The sequence below is a fragment of the Spermophilus citellus genome, assembly GCF_964194105.1.
Source record: "Spermophilus citellus genome assembly, chromosome: 15".
NCBI classification, from domain to species: Eukaryota; Metazoa; Chordata; class Mammalia; order Rodentia; family Sciuridae; genus Spermophilus; species Spermophilus citellus.
This window is the reverse complement of record NC_138195.1, coordinates 86,430,965-86,448,916: the sequence shown is the minus strand read 5'-3', so window position 1 is coordinate 86,448,916 and position 17,952 is coordinate 86,430,965. Positions and strand designations below refer to the sequence as shown.

Sequence of the window (17,952 nt, the reverse complement as noted above, 5' to 3'; positions counted from 1 at the left end):
GCTGCATCTGAGCTCCTGTTGACAAGTGAGCAGTTTGGTCCCCACTTTGGGTGCGGGTGGGGGACCAGTGCTGACAGGAGCTGTGGCCTGCCTCTCTGTGGTATGTGAACTGCGGCTGGTGTGTGACCTTGGGCAAGGAACTCCACTGAGACAAACTCCAATTTCCTTATTTGTAAAACAAACCTAAAAACGATGCCTCCCTCCGAGGGTTATGGAGTGGGTCCAGAGAGATTATCCAAAGCGCTTGGCAGAGTGTCTGGCACATAAAAAGAAGTTGACCCATAAGAGCTCTCATCATTTTCATGTTTGTTCTGTATCTGCAACTCTGAGAAGTCAAGCAGATTACCCAAAGTCACAAAGCTCCTGAATGGAAGAGCAGCAATCTGGCACTCGATGTGAAAACCCTGCTGTTAGCTGCCACTCTGGTGGGCTGGCCCAAGGGCATGGCAAGCCCTTGGCAGGGTGGAGTGGGGGACAGCAAGGGAACCATAGGCAACAGACAGACCGTTTCTATCTGCTGGAGCCTCAACCTGGACATCCTCTGAAAAGTCAAGACCTTTCTGAGTACTAAGGACTGCGAGACGGGAAAGGAAGGAAGGAAAAGGAAAACAGCTACAAGCAGAGGACCAGAAAACGAGGTGGACCCAAAGCACTGGGGATGGAAACTCTCGAGCTCCTTCCTGGCAAGGCTGGTGAAGCCATCGTGGGAAACAGGGACCCAAGGGTGGGGCACAGGCAGGAGACAGGAGGTAAGCAAGCTAAGAACCACTCCTTTCATGCTAAAGCCAAATGAGGGCAAAGGGTGGCAGGACATCTGTTGACCGGCTGCCCCAAGGAAGGGGTCTTGGGGCTGGCTGCCAACACCAGGAGGTGGGGGAGGGGTCCTGGGGGCACAGCACACTCACACCCAGACCAGTCACCTGGGCCTCTGAGAACCACCCCTGAGTCCCGCCCGCGACACACCTGCGCCTACCCCACAGGCGCCCAAAGAGACAGCCAGTGTGACATTCATGCCCATCTGCCACCTGTCCAAGGGCCCTGCAGGGGGAGCAGGGCGAGAGGACAGACAGCAGGGGAGCGAGAAGCCATTCTGAAAAGAATGGAGAAGGGACAGGTGAGCCCTGGGAACAGCTGAGGCTTCTGACAGGGAGTGCTGGAAGCATCCAGTAACCCAGCGTCACAGAGAGGACCCTTCCTTGGCCTGACCTGCAGGTGAGAGCAACCCCAGCCGCTCCTGCCTCACCGCGTGGCACTTGGCTCATCAGAGTGGGGGCCGTTTAGGGTACATTCCAGGTTTGGATTCCCGAGAAACACCATCTCTCTCTCCCTGACAACCAGGGGTCAGTAATAAATAACAGAAAGGAATAGACCTCATGTCACCCTGAAAGCCCACCTGCTCTGTCCACAGCCTCCCTTTGTCCCTGAAGAGGGCTTCAGGAGCTCTCAGAATGAACATTCAATGGCTCCCTACTGCTCAGGAAAAAGACCTGACCTTTCCGGCTGGAGGCACAAATGGCTCCCCTGGTTCCACTCTGATCTTCTGCCTCATGGCTTTTCTCCACCAGAGCAGTGTATACGTCACCTCCCAAACGTGCCCCCCACACCACTGTCATCTCCATGGCCAAGGAAACTCATAGGCAGCACAGCCTTGCCTCAGGCCCTGGTTTGAACCAAGGCTGTCTCTGCCAGAGCTCTAAGACTTTCTTAGTGTTGTTATATTACATGGTACCAGGAACTGAACCAAGGCACTTCACCACTGAGCTACCCCCCAGCCCTACTTATTTATCTAAATATTGAGACAGAGTCTTACTAAGTTGCCTAGGCTGGCCTCAACCTCCTGCCTCAGCCTCCTGTCACTGGGTGCCCATGCCAATTCTCCCGGTAAAGCTTTGGAACTGAAAAATTTACGAATCTCTCTTGAGTCTCTTCATTCTGGTCCTTAAAACAGGGGCAGGGACATGGCACCTGACCCCCAGGGCTTTCCAGTGGTCTGATGAGGTGCATCTATCCCAGCCCACTCAGCAAGTGCCCAGGAAATGCTGGTTGGGTGACCCTGAAAATGCAGATTCTTCTGACCCCGGAGGTCCTCTCTTCCTCTCATCTGTTCAACTGACACTTTGCACCCCACACAGGTGCTCTGCCCCCTCTCCACGCCTCTCCCAGGCCTGTGTCTGTCAGTGGCCCTCCTTTCCCTGGCTCTCTCCCAGTGTCCTCTGGGCTTTCCACCGTCTTTCTAACCTGGTCAGCTTCCTGAGGGATTCCCCTAGGGACCCTCTGCAGAACCCTGTGCACAGTACAAGCTGAGTATGGGCCTGGGGATGGGGTTTGGTTGTCACTTCCCAGGAAGAGGCCCTCCTGTCTCGAGGAGGTGAGATGAGGGCTTAGGGACACCATCTCTAATCTCCAAGTGTGCGGAGAGTTAGTGAAGAGAGATCCGAGGGACCACAATGGGGCTGAGAGAAGGCTGGTTACACTCAGGTTACATAAAGGCAATAACTAGTGGCACACACCTGTAATCCCAGCAGCTCAGGAGGCTGAGACAGGAGGATCGCAAGTTCTGGGCCAGTCTCAGGAACTTAGCGAGGCCTGAAGCAATTTAGCGAGACCCTATCTCAAAACAAAAAATAAAAGGGGCTGGGGATGTGGCTCAGTAGTACAGCAATCCCAGGTTCAATCCCCAGCACCAAAAAATAAAATAAAGGCAACAAATATGGCCCAGCCCAGGCTGCCAAGAGCCTCTTCCGAAAGCCACCCCCACCACCTGGCAACGCTGGGGTCCTGGCACAGAGGAAGGGCTTAACAGATGAATGAATGAATGAATGAGCAGATCCACTTAGCCAGCAGGACTTGGCGGCCACCAGCCAGGGGAGCCGAGAAGCAAAGCTGGGAGCTGAATGGCGCTGCTGACAGCAAGGACATGCGGCAAAAGAAAGAGAAATGACCGCAGCAGCGAGTGCTCGCCACAGGCCGGGCCCAAGCCCCTTCCCAGGTGCTTCTTCGTGTAGTCTTTGCAACACTCCTAATTCCACTGTGCAGGTAGGGAAGCTGAGGTTAGGGAAGTTGGGTCCCTCGCCCAAAGCCATCAGGAAGGAAGGGAACGTGGCTCCAACCAGCCCCTCCCCTGCGAGCACCTGTTCACTGCTGTGGCATCCCAACCTGACTGCGCTGGTTTGGTTCAGCAACTCAGCAGCTGAGTCTCAGCTACTTCCTGACGCATCAGGACAGTGTCACCAGCTGCTCTGCTGGCAGGGCTCACCCCTGCCTCAAACTCTCCCAGGCCTCCCCTTGAGGCCAAGTGGGGGACCAGAAGGGGAGAGTAGAGTGGGGTCACTCTGGCGGGGGGCTGTGATTGAATCTGTCCCCTCGACGATTTGTACAGCGGCAACTCAGAACCGACACAGGATGGCTGATCTCAGTCCATGTTTCCAGGCCTTTCAAAAGAACCCAGAATAAAAATAAGACCCATCGGCACTCAGTCCAGAACCGGGGAAGTGTATGTGTTTCTTTCTCCTCCAGCTGAGAGCCAAGATGCAGAGCAAGAAGGAACGCAGGATGCTAACGGAATGGCGCCCAGGACACTCGCGCGGGGAACCACCACAGGCAGGCCCAGCTCTGTCCTCATGGAGCTCACAGGCAACAGAGGGCGGGGGGGGGGGGGCATCAGACCCCCACAGCAGGGTCAGTGCCAGCACAAGGGTCGGGAGGAAGCTGAGCAGGTGAGGTCACCAGGGAGGGCTTCCTGGAGGGGTGACCATAAGGCCCAAGGGAGAGTCAGGTACCAGGAAGTTAGAGAAGAGGGAACAGCCTGGTGGGGGGAAGAGTCGACAAAGGCCTGGAGGAAAGAACCAAGGAATACTGGGCGGAAAGCTCCTGAAGCAGGTGGTGGTGGTGGGTCCAGAGGGAACGACCTCCCGGCATCTGCGTCCAAACTGAGAGGAGCTGGGAATCCACACAGGAGCTTAGGCCAAGTTAGGGCAAAGGAAACAGCAGGGACACACAGAGGGGCCGATCCAGGAGGTGAAGTGAGGGCTGAGCCACCTGGGTGTGGAGAGGCCGGGATTGTGACTGTCACAGGAGCAAGTGGCAGGGCAGAGGGAAGAGAGGCCCCAGGTCCCTGGGCAACTGGAGGACGCAGAGATTTTTCTCTAAGATCAGGATGAGCCAATTTAGAAAAAAAAAAGGTCACCAGGAAGACAGGAATTACTCCAGCCACTGGTCCCACCGAGGGGTCACAGCACCCCAAAGAAAGTGACCGGCAACGATTTGTAGAGAGTTTTGCAAAGCCCTTTCCACTAGTGACTCCTTTAACCACGTGACCACCCACTAAGGTAGGGAGTGCTGACTTTGTATTGCAAAATGAGGTTCCACGACTTTCTCGGGGCCTCGGGACCAAGAGGCTGGCACAAGAACCTAGGTCTTCTGCTGCCCAGTCCAGCAGGGAGTCTACCACCAAATGTTTCCATTTAAAATGACATCTGACTTCTGGGCAGGGAAACAGATGACATTCAAGCCTGAGCAATTCTCTTCCTATCAGCAGAACTAAAAACAAGAGGGCTACAGACCAAAATGTCATAATTGGTAACTGCATTGGCAATTTTTATTTTCCTCTTTCTAAATTCTGTTTTGGAAATCTTGTCCATGGATGTTTATTGTTTTTGTCATGAGAAAAAGAGCTAAAAGATCATTCAAAAACTGATTTAGCTGGGCACAGGGGCACATGCCTACAATCCCAGTGTCTCAGGAGGCTGAAGCAGGAGGATTGCCAAATTTGAAGCCAGCCTAGACAACATAGCTAGACTGTCTCAAAATAAAATAACCGGGGCTGGTTTTGTAGCTCAGGGGTAGTGCACTTGCCTAACATGTATGAGACCTCATGTTCTATCCCCAGCACTGCAAAATAATAATAACAACTATTATTATTATTACTATCTTCAAAGATGAAACAAGTATAGCACAACTGAGAAACAGAAAATATTTTAAAAGCTGCGCTCCAGATGTCTCTGGATTGTACATTTGTTCCCTGCTACTGGACAGAGAGAGAGCTGAGCTGGAAGCCGAGAGGAACTCGTGCCCCCAGGAGCTCTTTAGAGGATCATTTGGTGGTGGTTATTTTTAGTTTTTAATTTCAAAAGTTCACATTGGCCCCAAGTATCCTTCCACCCATACTTTCTTCTGATTCTCCCTCCTGGGGCTAGCTCTGGGGTAGTCAGAACAAGGGGTGGTTAATTTGCTGGGGCTGACACTGAGGGACTAGAGTAGCTGCTTTGCCAGGCTCCATTGCCAAGGTATTGCTGAACAGACCGAGCCCTGGGAAATATCTGTAAATAGGGTCTGGGCTGAGACCATAAAAAGTGTTGTCCCAGTGTCTCTTTATAGGGCAGAACACTGTCATGCTCAGGCTGCTGCGGGTCGGCTGGCCCCTTGTGTTGGTTTGAGGTCCCCATTGCTACATAAATGAGCTTGTTTTTCTCGTTTCCAGCGAGGGCCCTAAAGCAGACAGAAAAGCCCTTCTCTTGCTTGCTGACTGCCCGGGATGGGGCTGGCCAGAAGGGCAGAGCCTGCTCACCAAATATCAACTGAAATTTCCTCCACCAACCCTGTGTCAGGCTAACGGTGTCCACAGCTAGACATGGAACATTCCAGAAGAGGCAAAGGAAGCAGAGAGGGCACTGGGCAGAGTGCTCAGGTGTAGCTAAACGCACTCGAGCCTTCCAAAAGACAGTGTGGGCTTTCTCACCCATGGGCTGTAGACTGAAATGCCACAATGAAGTGCAAGATATTCACAATACCAACTGTAACAACCAAAAACCCAAGTAGTACAATATACACAAGTGATAGATGTGGAACCTATAAAAATCAGTTTACGCTGCACTCAGGGTAAGGCCTTATTTTCAAGATAGATTAAGATTAAAGGAAAACTTCCCCCATAGGAGATGAGCCACAGCAGGGGAGGGACTGAGTGCCTGAACCAATTCTGGGTTAAGGGCAACAGGTGAGTTTCCAATCATCAACTGGTGTGGTCACTCACCTGCAAAAGGGCTGCCTGAGAGAATATGGATGCTTTTGTGTTTTGTTCACTGATGTAGCCCTGATACTTGATGCCCAATAAATGTGTCAAATGGAAAACCATAAAATCATATTTATGAAGTTTTAATGATGAAAAATACACTTGATATCATGTTAAGAAAAAAGGTCAGAACCAGGCATGGTGGTGCACACCTGTAATCCCAGCAACTCGGGTGGAGGATTGCAAGTTCAAGGCCAGCCTCATCAAATTAGCAGGCCCTAAGCAGCTTAGCAAGACCCCATCTCAAAATAAAACATAAAAAGCGGGCTGGGAATGTGGCTAAGTGGTTAAGCATCCCTGGATTTAATGTCTGGTATCACAAAAGAAAAAAGAAAAGATAAAAGGTCAGGAACAGGGCTGGGGTACAGCTCAGGTACTTAACAATCACAAGGCCCAGGTTCAAACCCCGGCACCAAAAATTGTGTGGGAAAGATAAGAAACAAAACTATATATAAGAAACAAAACGCTTACCGGGGAAAAGCTAGAAGAACGTATAGGAAAGTGTTAACTATGGCTGTACCTGAGAGGTGACTATGGGTGGCCTTCATTGTTAAAATTTTCCATATGATTTTTAGCAAAGTAATTTGTTAATTGCTGACTTAGCAACAAAAAGAGGGATTGGAAAAGTACTATGCAGCACGGCTGGCGAAACAATCAGTCCTCCCATAGACGTTCCTGTGCCTGTCAGGGAAGCGGGTGGCGGCGGCCTGTGCCTGTAGGAGGGAGAGGGTCCACCCTCAGCCCTAGAGCCAGGATCCTCTGGCCCCTACCTGGACTCCATGGACCGTGGGGTAAGGTAGGCTATGGGTTCAGTTGTGTCCTGTCCCTAAAAAACAAGCAGCCAAGACCCCTCAGAATGTGCCCTTATTTGGAAATAGGATTCATGGAGGTAATCATTTTAAAATGAGGCCCTTGGGGCAGGCTCTAATCCAGTGAGACTGATGTCCTTATAAAAAGGGAAAACTTGCCAACAGACCCACACAGGGAACACGCCATGTGAAGATCAGGCAGAGGTCAGGCTAAGCTAAGACGGCAGGCAAGCCCCAGAAGCTAGGAGAGAGGCCCAGAAGAGATGCTCCCTTGCAGCCTGAGAAGGAACCAACCCTGCCAACACCTTCATCCTGCACTTTTGGCGTCCAGAGCTACGAGTCAATAAATTCTGTCATTGAAGCCACTCGGTCTGTGGCTCTTAGTTACAGCAGCCCTGGCAAATTCATTCAGTGGGGGGAAGGCCCGCCTGGACTCCAGCCACAAGGAGACCTTTGCATGTCACCTGTCTCTCTGGGACTCAGTTTACATATCAACACTGGGTTTCAAATTTGGTTTTAGTTTTAGCCCCAGAATAAGACCTTACAGAGAAGCCCAAATATAAAAGGTCAAAAAAAAAAAGAAAGATCAGGTGGAAGCCTGGCCTGGATCCCACCTCCCTGCAGAGCAGCCTCTGGAAACCACGCATCCAGATCATCTGAAAAACTCCCCAGCACCCCATTCTAAGAAGCACAAAGGAGAAACCCATGGGCAAGTGCCACTTGGCACCGAGCTCGGGCCTCCTCCAAGGGCTGCCGCCAGCCACAGAGGTGAAGGCTGACACCCACGGCACCAACCCCACAGGCCACCCTCTCCTCCAGAGAGCTCCAGCTGCAGACAGGTCACCTGATGTTCCAGCTCTGCCACATCTAAATTTATCCTGCACTCCAAGGCCAAGCAGATGCTGCGCCTTACCCGGGCAGGGTTAAGTGGCAGAACCAGAGGAGTGACGCGCCCTTATCACCCCAAGGACGGTGATGACGTCCGCAGAGACTTGGTTTCCCTGACGATGAAACCAAGAGCTTGAATGCCAGCCTGGCAGCCTGCAGGGGACGAGGTCACGGAGATGTGAGAAGCTCTGAGCATCCCACGGGCCACAGACGCCTCAGGGGGCACAGAGTCAACAAGGAGGAGAGAAACAGGGTCACCATTCTCTCTAACCATGGTGGAGTCCAGTCTTTCTTCATTCCCTTTTTAATTACACAATAACACACCAATTCATTCTCCCTTTACGGAATTACCTTGCAGATGAAGCTGGGGTCCCTGCGGACCTCCACGCCTACCCAGGGCAACCAGGGTGAGGACTCTGGGCTGCAGCCTTCTAGGACATACACGTGTCCTTTCAAAGAAGCCCTCCAGGCCAGGAGAGGGGTCTGGGCAGGAGGGGTGCTATGGCGCTCTGGGACAGGCCGTGTAGCTGGGGGGAAGGGGGAGGGCTGGGGCTGCAGGGCTCAGAGTGGGCTTCCAGGAGGAGGAAGCTGGAGGTAGGTGCTGTAAGGAATAGAGATTCAGAAAACTCTGAGCAGCTGTCGCTGCACTGCACCCACTCCATGTCAGCACTAATGTCATGGCCCACTAATCACCCATAGCCAACTCAGCTTCCTTGGGGAGCTCTAAAGTCCTCTCCAAGTGTCCCTCAAACCACCACGGCAAGGACATCAGTGGCATGTGCTACTCCCAGCAGCTCTACCAGGTGGTACTAGTGTCTCCATTTTAGGTACAAAGAAACTGCCAGGGAATGGCCCAGGGAAACAACCCAGGGAAGTTGAATGACTTGCTCAAAGTCATAGCTGGGCACATCAGAGCCACCCTTTGACCTTGGCTTTGACCTTGATGATGACAACGGAAGATCCTTCTGGAGGCCACACCACTTCTTGAGGGTGACCCATGATATAGCCCAGCACCCACACAATGCCCAGTGCATAGTAGGGGCTCGAGGAATGTCCACTGACTGACGTTAGTGAACAAGAACTAAGGCAGCTCAAGGAAGTCTCGCGGTTCTGGGGGAAGTTGGAGGTTTTTTTCCATGTTGAGGCCCTGCATTTTCCTCTAGGAATCCCTCACAGCCAAGTGCTTCTGCTCCTGGGAAGAGTTAAGCTTTGACAAGCGGCTCTCCCAGGAGACAGCTCAATCTCCCCGTCCCGCCCGCCCGCGAGGGCTGGGGCAGCGTGGTGGCACACCAGGCTCAGCAGCCACTTCTGCAAACAGCCTCCTCCTAAACACTGCTCCTGCCGGGGGTGAGGAGGGACCTTGATTTATTACACAGCTTTTGGACAGTTCCTACAGAAATATTGCCAAACACTGGAATAATCAACTCTTTCACTCAAACCCCCTCCTACTTTTTTTTTTAAGTGAAAGAATAAAGTACGCAATGAGTCTGAGCTAAATAAATAAAAAGGCCACACTTTTGCCCAACAGGACTTTCTGCGTCACTGAGAAATATCTGCAGACCTCAACAATCTTTTATCTTTGTGATGACGTTTCCAGCCTTCCAAGCTTTGCACATTCTGAGAACTTCTTTGATTTGGGCCCCTAATGATCTTACTCGAACAATTAGCCTACTAACTAATAATGTCATTACTTGATGTTTCGCCAGCAGACGAGCAGACATTGGAGGACGTCTCCCTCCTCTCACAGTCTGTCTGCCCTCTGCCAGTTCTGTCTACAATCAGTCAGCTCATGTCTGGGGCTCACACTGGAAGCAGATCCAGGCAGCAAGGAACCTCTGTCTTAATACTGCCACTAACTGCTGTTCTGGTTTGCAGACGGAGGAAGAGGAGGGAACGAGCACTTGATCTATCTACCCACCATCTGCCCATCATCCATCCATCCATCCATCCACACTGTGCTGCAGTGAAGACTCTCAAGTGAGCAGGAAGTGTTCTAGGCCCCCAAGGAGCTCACAGAAAAATGCTCTGGGAGGTTGTGAGGGAAGCCACTTCCTCTGGGGAAGTTCTGATGGGTGCAGTCCCTCACCACCATTCTTCAGCTTGGTGACCTGTTCTTCACCATCATAGAACATTCTCAATCAGTCATCACATGGCCATCCCAGTCAATCTCCTGAGCTCAGCCATGATTGAGTTCCAGGAGGGCAGGAATCAGCTGTTTCCCCATGGGCAGCACATAGTAGGTTCCCAATAAACATTTGTTGAATAAACAAGCAGCACATACTTACAAGATACAGTAAAGAGAGAGAGACCCACAGGAATGTCGACCCTTGGAGCCTGCAGTGAGTCCCTCTGCTTTGGGCACTGGCTGGGGCTCATGCCCCAAATGTTTATGAGTCAATTAACTCCAGGTGGTGGGAAGCTGTTGCTAGGACCCAGGAACTGGACTGTCCTAGGCAGTCACCCTGCTCCAGGAGCCTGTTCACTCACTTCTGAAATAGACACGATGTTCATTTCCTTGAGTTGAGGATTCTGTGCAAACGTGATACGAGAGCAGCTCTGGGGAACCTGGCAGGCCAGGAGCCCCTCGTTGGCCTCCCCACTTAGTGCCTAGGAGACTGTGGCTGGGGTCTTGGGGTTGAGCTGAGCCTGCTCATCTCTGTACACTTTCTACGCTGCCTCCCAAAGCTAAACTCTCATTACTTTAAGTAACTGGCTAAGGTTAAATTTAGATACAGCAAACACATGTCATAAACTTTTTAAAAAGAGCCTGAATTTCAAACATTTCACCTCCTTCAATCCTTCATTCACTTAATGTTTAATGAGCCCTATTATGTGCCAGACACTGTTTGGGGAGTGAACCAGGCAAGACGCAGTCACTTTTAACATGGAACAACCAGTCCAGTGGAGGAGACAGAAAATACACAAGTAACTGACTAATAAAAGATGATGACTTCACACGGAGGTATGGGGAGAGAACATTAAATAAACAGCACTATGTGGAAGAATGCAAGAGGGGGGCGAAGGCTTCTCTTGGAGGTGAAATTTGGGCTGAGTCCTAAAAGCGCCCTGAAAAAAAAGTGTGGGGAGAACATTCCAGGTGGAGGGGAGAGCAGGTGCCACAGCTCCCACCTGAAGACAAGCTGCACAAAGGTGTACAGCCGAGAAAGGGAGGAGGAAGCCAGGGGCGGCTCGGGCAGGGTAGGGAGAAGAATGTCAGGCCAGATTTGCAGGGAGAGACTTGGCCTTCTTTCTACCAACCTCTAACCAAAACCCAGCACTGCCTGCCATCATGAATGTCGACAAGGGCCCACACAATGCTAGCAGTGCCTGGGGCTCGTCTCCAGCACAAATGACACTCCTCTTAGAGTTGTGGCAGATATATGAAAGTATCACTTATGCTCATCCCAAATTCTAAATTACAATAGCTATTAGACTAGCTATTAGATCTTGTTATTTAAAGTATTAACAAAGAAGCACATACATTTCTATGTTAAACATTTTAAAAGTATTTAATAACTGCATTTGAAAAGAACTGGTTTCCTTGGTAACCCCCTGTGGTCCCTTTCATATGTAAAAGCCTTGTTCTGAGAAGGGGTCCATGGACGTCACCCACAGCCAAAGTGCTTGCTACCCACAGAAAAGAGTTGGAGGTTTACCCCAAGTAGGATAGGTTTTGGCAGGAGAATGACTCACAGGGCGGTTTTCAGTTTTTCAAAATCACCCCATTGCTGGGCAGAGCAGCCCGTGCTTCCCAGGGCAGCGCCAAGGCAGGCCAGGTCATGGCTTCAATGGAGGGGCCAGCGTCCCAGGGTCCGCGAGGGCTCTGTCCTTCCCTCTGATCCTGAGCCTTCCCACTGCACCACCCTATTATCCTCTGGCCCCGAGGGGCCCTGGAGCCTCGGCACAAGGCCTGCCCTGGGACATCCAGCCAAAGCGCTGCAGAGCCAGTGTGTGTGTCCACAAGAAAACAAATGTGGCGTCTGCCACTGTTTGGTTTGTGTATTGGTCTAGAGGAGAAATGAGATTTTGATTTAAGAAGGCTTCCAGCAGGACCCCAGCAGAGGCTGAACAAACACCACTGCAACTGCCCGCAAACAGGCGGCAAGCCCGAGCCCCAGCCCAGCCCACAGTCTGCAGCCCCAGGTCTGTGTCAGCCTCCTGTTTTCCTGGGCTTCTCTTCACACTGCACACACACACACAGTTCTTTCAAAACTCTTCAGAAAACAAAAGCATCACTCCCATCTGGCAGTACACCATTCTCACACCTGCCAGGGGTCCTGGGCCCTGCCAAAAGCCCCGTTTAAGGGCCTAGAATGGGGCTGGGGCCAAAGGGTGAAGTCCATGCACAGTCCAATCCTGTACTCCCAGGTCCCCTTCCAGCAAGGAGGGTATGAGAAGGTGAGGGACATTTGGGTGCTCCTGGGGCAATGCCTGGAAGCCCCTGGGGAGGAGGGAGCAGGGAGGGTATCTGAGCATCTGGTGGCAGTGCAAGCCAGGCAGGGCACAGCCTGTGAGGCTCCTTCACCTCAAGGCAGAAGAGCAGTGTCTCAGGAGGCAAGTGGAGGGGAAGCAGAGCCAGGTCCTCGAATCTGGAACTAGGCTGCCTGTGATAGATTGTGTCCTCCCCAAAACTGAGGTGGTGAAGCCAAGCTCCCTGTGACGGTGTGGGGAGGCAGCTCAGTCCCCAGGGTGGAGCCCTCTGGACTGGGATTAGTGCCCTGGTAAGAAGAGCCCTGAGGGAGCTGCTTCCTCTCGTTTGATGACACAAGGATACTACGATGCTGTCTGCAGGCCAGGAAGCAGCCTTGATCTTGGATTGCCGGCCTTCGGAACTAGGGAGTAAACACCTGTGTCAAAGCCTCCCGGCCAGTATGACTGGTCACCGCAGCCAGAGCTCAGACAGAGATTGAGAAGAAAGTCTGGAAGTGCGCATCCTGCTGCTGGCACGAGGTGAAACGGCAGCTCTGGAGTGGCCCCTGCGCTCAGCTGCCCCTTCCAGGGCCTCTGGCTGCAGAAAACTGGCCAGGTCTTTTTGGTGGGCGGGGGGTAGTTTTGAGTTTCTCTGATTCCCAGGCAGGGACATAGGGAGTAAGAAAGAAAACCCAAGAAGCTCAAAGTCCCTAGCCAGTCTGCTTTCTTTCCACCTCAGGAGTCTTCTTATATCTGTTTTACACACAACGTCCAGGGTTTCAACTGCCCTTAGCAAGAGGGTAGGGAACAATGTATCCACTTCCTCTTATCTAGAACGGAAGCCCTTTAGTTCATATTTTTGTTTTATATTTATTATTATTATTATTATTAGTTGTAGATGGACACAATATCTTTATTTTATTTATTTATTTTTATGTGGTGCTGAGGACAAATCCAGTGCCTCATCCTTGCTAGGCAAGTGCTCTACCGCTGAGCCAAACCCCCAGCCCTTGTTTCATATTTTTAAGACACACGTGAAATAAATATAGAATATTAAGATTTCTTTAATCTGGATGTACTCTCCCATCCGAAGCCCTTCCTGAGCCGAGTTCACTCACTCCTCCTCTTCTCTCCTTCACTCGTTTGTCCAGCTGACGTCTCTCACACCCCTTCTGTAAGCCAAGTGCCAACCACACGGCCATGAACTTCAAAGATCCAGCCTCTTCCTGAAGAGCCACTCACACTGTGGGACAGACAGATGTGAGACAGTAGCCCAGGGAGGTGGTCTAGCAGGAGCAGCCTGGAGGCTCTGGGCGACTCTGACCATGGCTAGTTTTCATTCAGGGCCAGGGGGACTTCTCTGAGGAAGTGGCCTTCAGAGCCTGTTATGTCCTCGTGACAGCTACCTGCAGACACCACCCAGGCAAATGACTTCCAAGGGTGGTCTTGGCAGGCCAGGCCCCTCCCAGGTGGGCTTGGCCTCTCCCCGTTGCCCTGCCTCTCTGTAATCCCCACTTTGGGGAGCCTTTCTCCATGTTAAGCTCTCTCCTCTGGCTCAACACAGGGTCCTAAGGAGGAAAGTAAGATGCCCCCGGGGCCCATAGTGAATGGGGAGTGAAGTGACATCCTTCCATCAGAAGAAAGCTAGGTTCTGCCTCCAGAAGAGGCATCTGGCAGCCAGCAGGCTCACCCAGGAGGAAGGTGACCGAAAAGACTCAGACCACCCACAGGAGGGCCTTTCTGCCCTCAGGGGTGTGTGGTGACCATGGCAGCTGAGGTCCCCACCCCAGCCCAGTCTGAGGTCCCCACCTCTGGGCCCAGTCTCTCCAGGCCTAAATCAGAGTGATAAAGAATGAAATGATCTCTAGGGGAGGTAATGGCCAGTCACCAGAGGCGCTCTCCCCATGACTCTCTGAAGGCCACTTGTGAGTCCTGGGTAGTCCTGGATGGTAGTCTACCTGGCCACTCGTGAGTCCTGCCCTGAGCTCTGCCAGCCCCAGGAGAGCAGCCCCTCCTCTCCCCCCCTGGGCCCGTTGATTCTCAAGTGTGAACACGGGTGTTCGAGGCCACAACTCAAAAGGGGCCAAGCAGGGCAGCAGCTGCTGGGAACTGCAGAAAGAACACTGGAGAACTGAGAAGAGCAAGTCATGGTCTCATCTGGTCCCCTCTACTGTGTTCACAGTCATTATGTCACCTACAGCTAGGGAGACAAAGCCCAATGGACTAATAACCTGTCATGGGACCAGGAGAGAGGGCGGGATTGAGCCCAAGTCTGCTGGATCCAGAGCTGCAATTCCTTAGGCCAGCTCCACTCTTGGCTCCAAGGACCATGGAGATTCTGACCTCACAGAGGGGTTAAGGATGGCAGGAGCTCCCCATCCTGCAGTACCTACCTTGCTTCCCCACTCACATCTGCCTTTGTGGGTGCAGCCAGCATCTTTTCATCTCATAAATGCCAATCAAGTGAGCCCCTCCCCTACACTGGACACTGTAGGCTATCCAGTCCTCAGTGGGCCTGAGTACTGTAAAACATGTGTACATGTACGTGACCTCTGACAGTCACAGGCAGTTGAGGGGCCTTCCTGTAGCAAGGGAGGTGCCCACCCCAGGGCACACTGGGGAGGAGGGCCAGGTCTGACCAGAACAAAGGACCAGCCTCCTCATGCCCACCCATAGGAGCCCTCACCCAGTCACCCTGGCCTCTTGCCTACAGCCATGTCCTCAGTGGGGTCACTTGGTGTGTTGGCTGTGCCAGTCCCCACAGGAGATGAGCTCTTGCCCTCGTTGGAGGTGGCTACATGGTGCTGAAGAGAGAAGGCAGGGCTGTGTCGGTGGGCAGCAGCTCCATGGTGGGCATCACCATCTCCAGCAAGAGAGGAGGAGAGCCCAGAGCCAGGCTGTTCCCCAAGGGCAGGGTGCACGGGCTCCAGGGAGGAAGAGAGGAAAAGCTCCAGGTGGGGCTCAGAGCCAGGTGCCCCCCCCATTGCCCTCCCCTGAGCTGTGCACCTTGGGCCAGTGACAGAGCCACTCTGCACCTCGGTCTCCCCATCTGAGTAAAGTAATAGCAGCTGCCGCCAAGGGTGACTGGAAGTGGTCAGTGACTGCTGGCTGCATCTTTATGCCCGTTAGCAAAGACGTCGGCCTCAAGGGCCTCCCCAGACAGACCACATTGCGTTACCAGAGTGGCCTCTGACTCACTGCACAGTGGCCTGGAGGGGGTCAGCGGGCTTACCTATGGTCCTCCGGAGATCTTCACACTGGCTGATGTGAGGGAACTTCAGGATTTCCTTCCACTTCTTGCTTTTCCCTTTGCGCTTTCCTCCGCCCCCTGCAGAGGTGGGAGAAAGATGGTGGGCAGATGTTTGTGCTGTCCCAGATCCAGCCCCTGCGTCTCACCCACTGAACCAGCTTCGTGGGCTGGGAGACGGTGGGGGCTCTAGGTCGAGCCAGTGACCCCACCCCCACCCCAAGCTCAAGATGCACATGCTTCTTCCAGGCCAGCGTGAAGTCTATGTTTCCTCGTGGTCCCACGGGGGCTTCCCATCCCAGCAGAGAGCCCCCCACTTTCCCACCACGCCAGCATCCCGTCTCTGCTCTTCCTATGGCATCTCCCAGCCCTTCAGCCCCTGGGTGCTTGGTAACTGCCAGGGGCCAGGCCTGTTACACCCTACCTCTCCCTGTGGCCTGGGCGCTCTTCATGGAACAAGGCCATCAGCCAGGGGACTGCGGCCACCTCACTGCCCTCATTTCTCCCTCCTGTTTCCTACAGAGTCTCCTTCCTCAACTGGGCCAGATGTGGGGACCAAGAGTTCGATTTCCACTTGTCCTGGGTACCTCCTCCCTCAACCTCCCAAACCCAGAGCCTCTGAGGACATATTTCTCAAGACTAGAAGGAAGGACTCCTGAAAGGTCCTGTCCTCCCTCCTGTCCACCACAGTGTGCAGATATAACAAACACGTATGTGTAATGAAATAGTGTCACGAACAGGCCTGTGGAGGGGCACACGGAAGTGGATGAGGTGCATACTGGGTTCCTACCACCCCTGCCACTCCTCCCAACCAGGAGACAGGGGACAGCCATCAGAGAAGCACACAGCAATGGGTGCCATTTCTGCGCCTCTGAACCTAGGACCTGGAAGTATCTATGGCATGTGGCCAGGGGTCCCTAGGAACCCAAATACTGTTGCCAACCCCATCCCCACAGTGGCCCTCAGTTACCATCTGCCAGTGACTTTTCCAGAACTCATGTGATCCTTTAGGCACCCAGTATCTCAGGATTTTAAGGGCCCTTTACTCCTTCAGGGTCCCAGGAAGAACACTAGCTCCCTGCTCTGGGTGGCTGATGGCCTTTTCCCTCACTGGCCCTCCCAGGAAGGGTCTGGCCAGGACAGGGCCCCTTCCCCTGGCTCCGCCTGGCTCAGGCCCTGTGGCCTCCCAGCTGTCTACGCACACCTGGGCATGCAGCCCCCTCTGAGCCCTCTGTGAACTAGAGACAGGAGGCCTTCCTCGTGACGCTGACAGGATAAGGAGGTAGTGAGCATTCAGAGGCAGGCACAGAGCAGGGCTGGGGTCCCTACCCGTCATCCCCATTGCCCTGGAGAGCCAAGGCTGAGGCCTGCTCAGCAAGTGGGCCGGCTCAAGTGCTGGTGGCCAGGGAGTGGGCAAGGGAGCTGATGAGGTAGGGGACACAGGACTATGTCTTCATTCTGCTCATCCTGCCTCTCCTGGCCAGGCCCAGTTTCCTCTCCCTGGGTCCCTGTAGATGGCAAAGGCCTCAAACTTCAAAGAACAGAACAGTATGTATTGGGCACCTGCCATGGCCAGCCATCACTTGAAAAGACCTCGTGGTTCCTGAGAACGGCTGAGGGTGAAACCACAGGCCCATGTCACAGGTGAAGACACAGGAGTGCATCCCACTCCATGATCATTCCTCCACCCCCACCCAGAGCCACACACACACACACACGCGCGCGCGCACACACACACACACACACACACACACACACACACACACACACACACACACGAGAGCACTTGGGCTGTCCCTGCCTGGACCGAGTCCATGCCCCATCTCCCCGCACTCTTCACCTTCACTCTGTGTGGTGGGAAGGACTCTACTCCCCCTTGACAGATGAGGAAACTGAGACAGCGGGAAGAGAGAAGCAAGGTGGCAGAGCCTTCAGGACCCCGGCTGAGGGGACTCCTGGACTTGGGATCTGGCCCTTGCTGTCGGGACTGTACACCCACGGGTGCACTACAAGCAAGAGGAATTCTCAGAGGATCCAAGAGAGCTGGTGTCAGACCTCAGACGCCACCCAGCGTGTGACGATGGGGCAGGAGCCCGAGGCCCACGCCGGCAGGCGCCCAGGAACACTGCCAAGCAGACCAGGGCCCCGCAGGGTTCGCTCAGCCCGACCCACATGTGGCTTCTTTGTTTGCTGCTGCTCAATGAGCCAGTTGCCAACAGCTAAACACCAGCAAGTTTCACACACAAACCCAGCTTTTGGACTGCTCACCCACAACCAGGCTTCCCACATGCGAGAACCAGCTGGAGCTGGGCAGCAGCTGCCCCCTGGACAGGACACGTGGCCTCCAGATGAGCTGTCCCCAACAGCTGGGGTCCTCTTCAGGTGGCCCGCCTGGCCTCTATAGAGGGTCACATGTGCACCCCCAGGGAAGGGGCACCCTCTCAAGAAACCAGCCTAAACCATAGTAGGTGGGCAAAGTCAGGTCTGTCCCAGCAGCTCATAGGCCGTGAGGCCCAAAAGGGCCATTGGAT

General features: G+C 53.4%; 1 protein-coding gene across 2 annotated transcripts in view; it reads right to left on the bottom strand.

Annotated features, from left to right (window-relative positions):
- GRK5 (G protein-coupled receptor kinase 5) overlaps window positions 1-17,952 on the bottom strand; it is a 190,077-nt gene that overhangs the window by 91,740 nt on the left and 80,385 nt on the right. For both annotated transcript variants that reach the window (XM_081267997.1, XM_081267996.1), the window contains exon 2: window positions 15,407-15,502. In XM_081267997.1, the coding sequence (XP_081124123.1) occupies window positions 15,407-15,502 (96 nt within the window). The remainder of the gene's footprint in view (window positions 1-15,406; window positions 15,503-17,952) is intronic.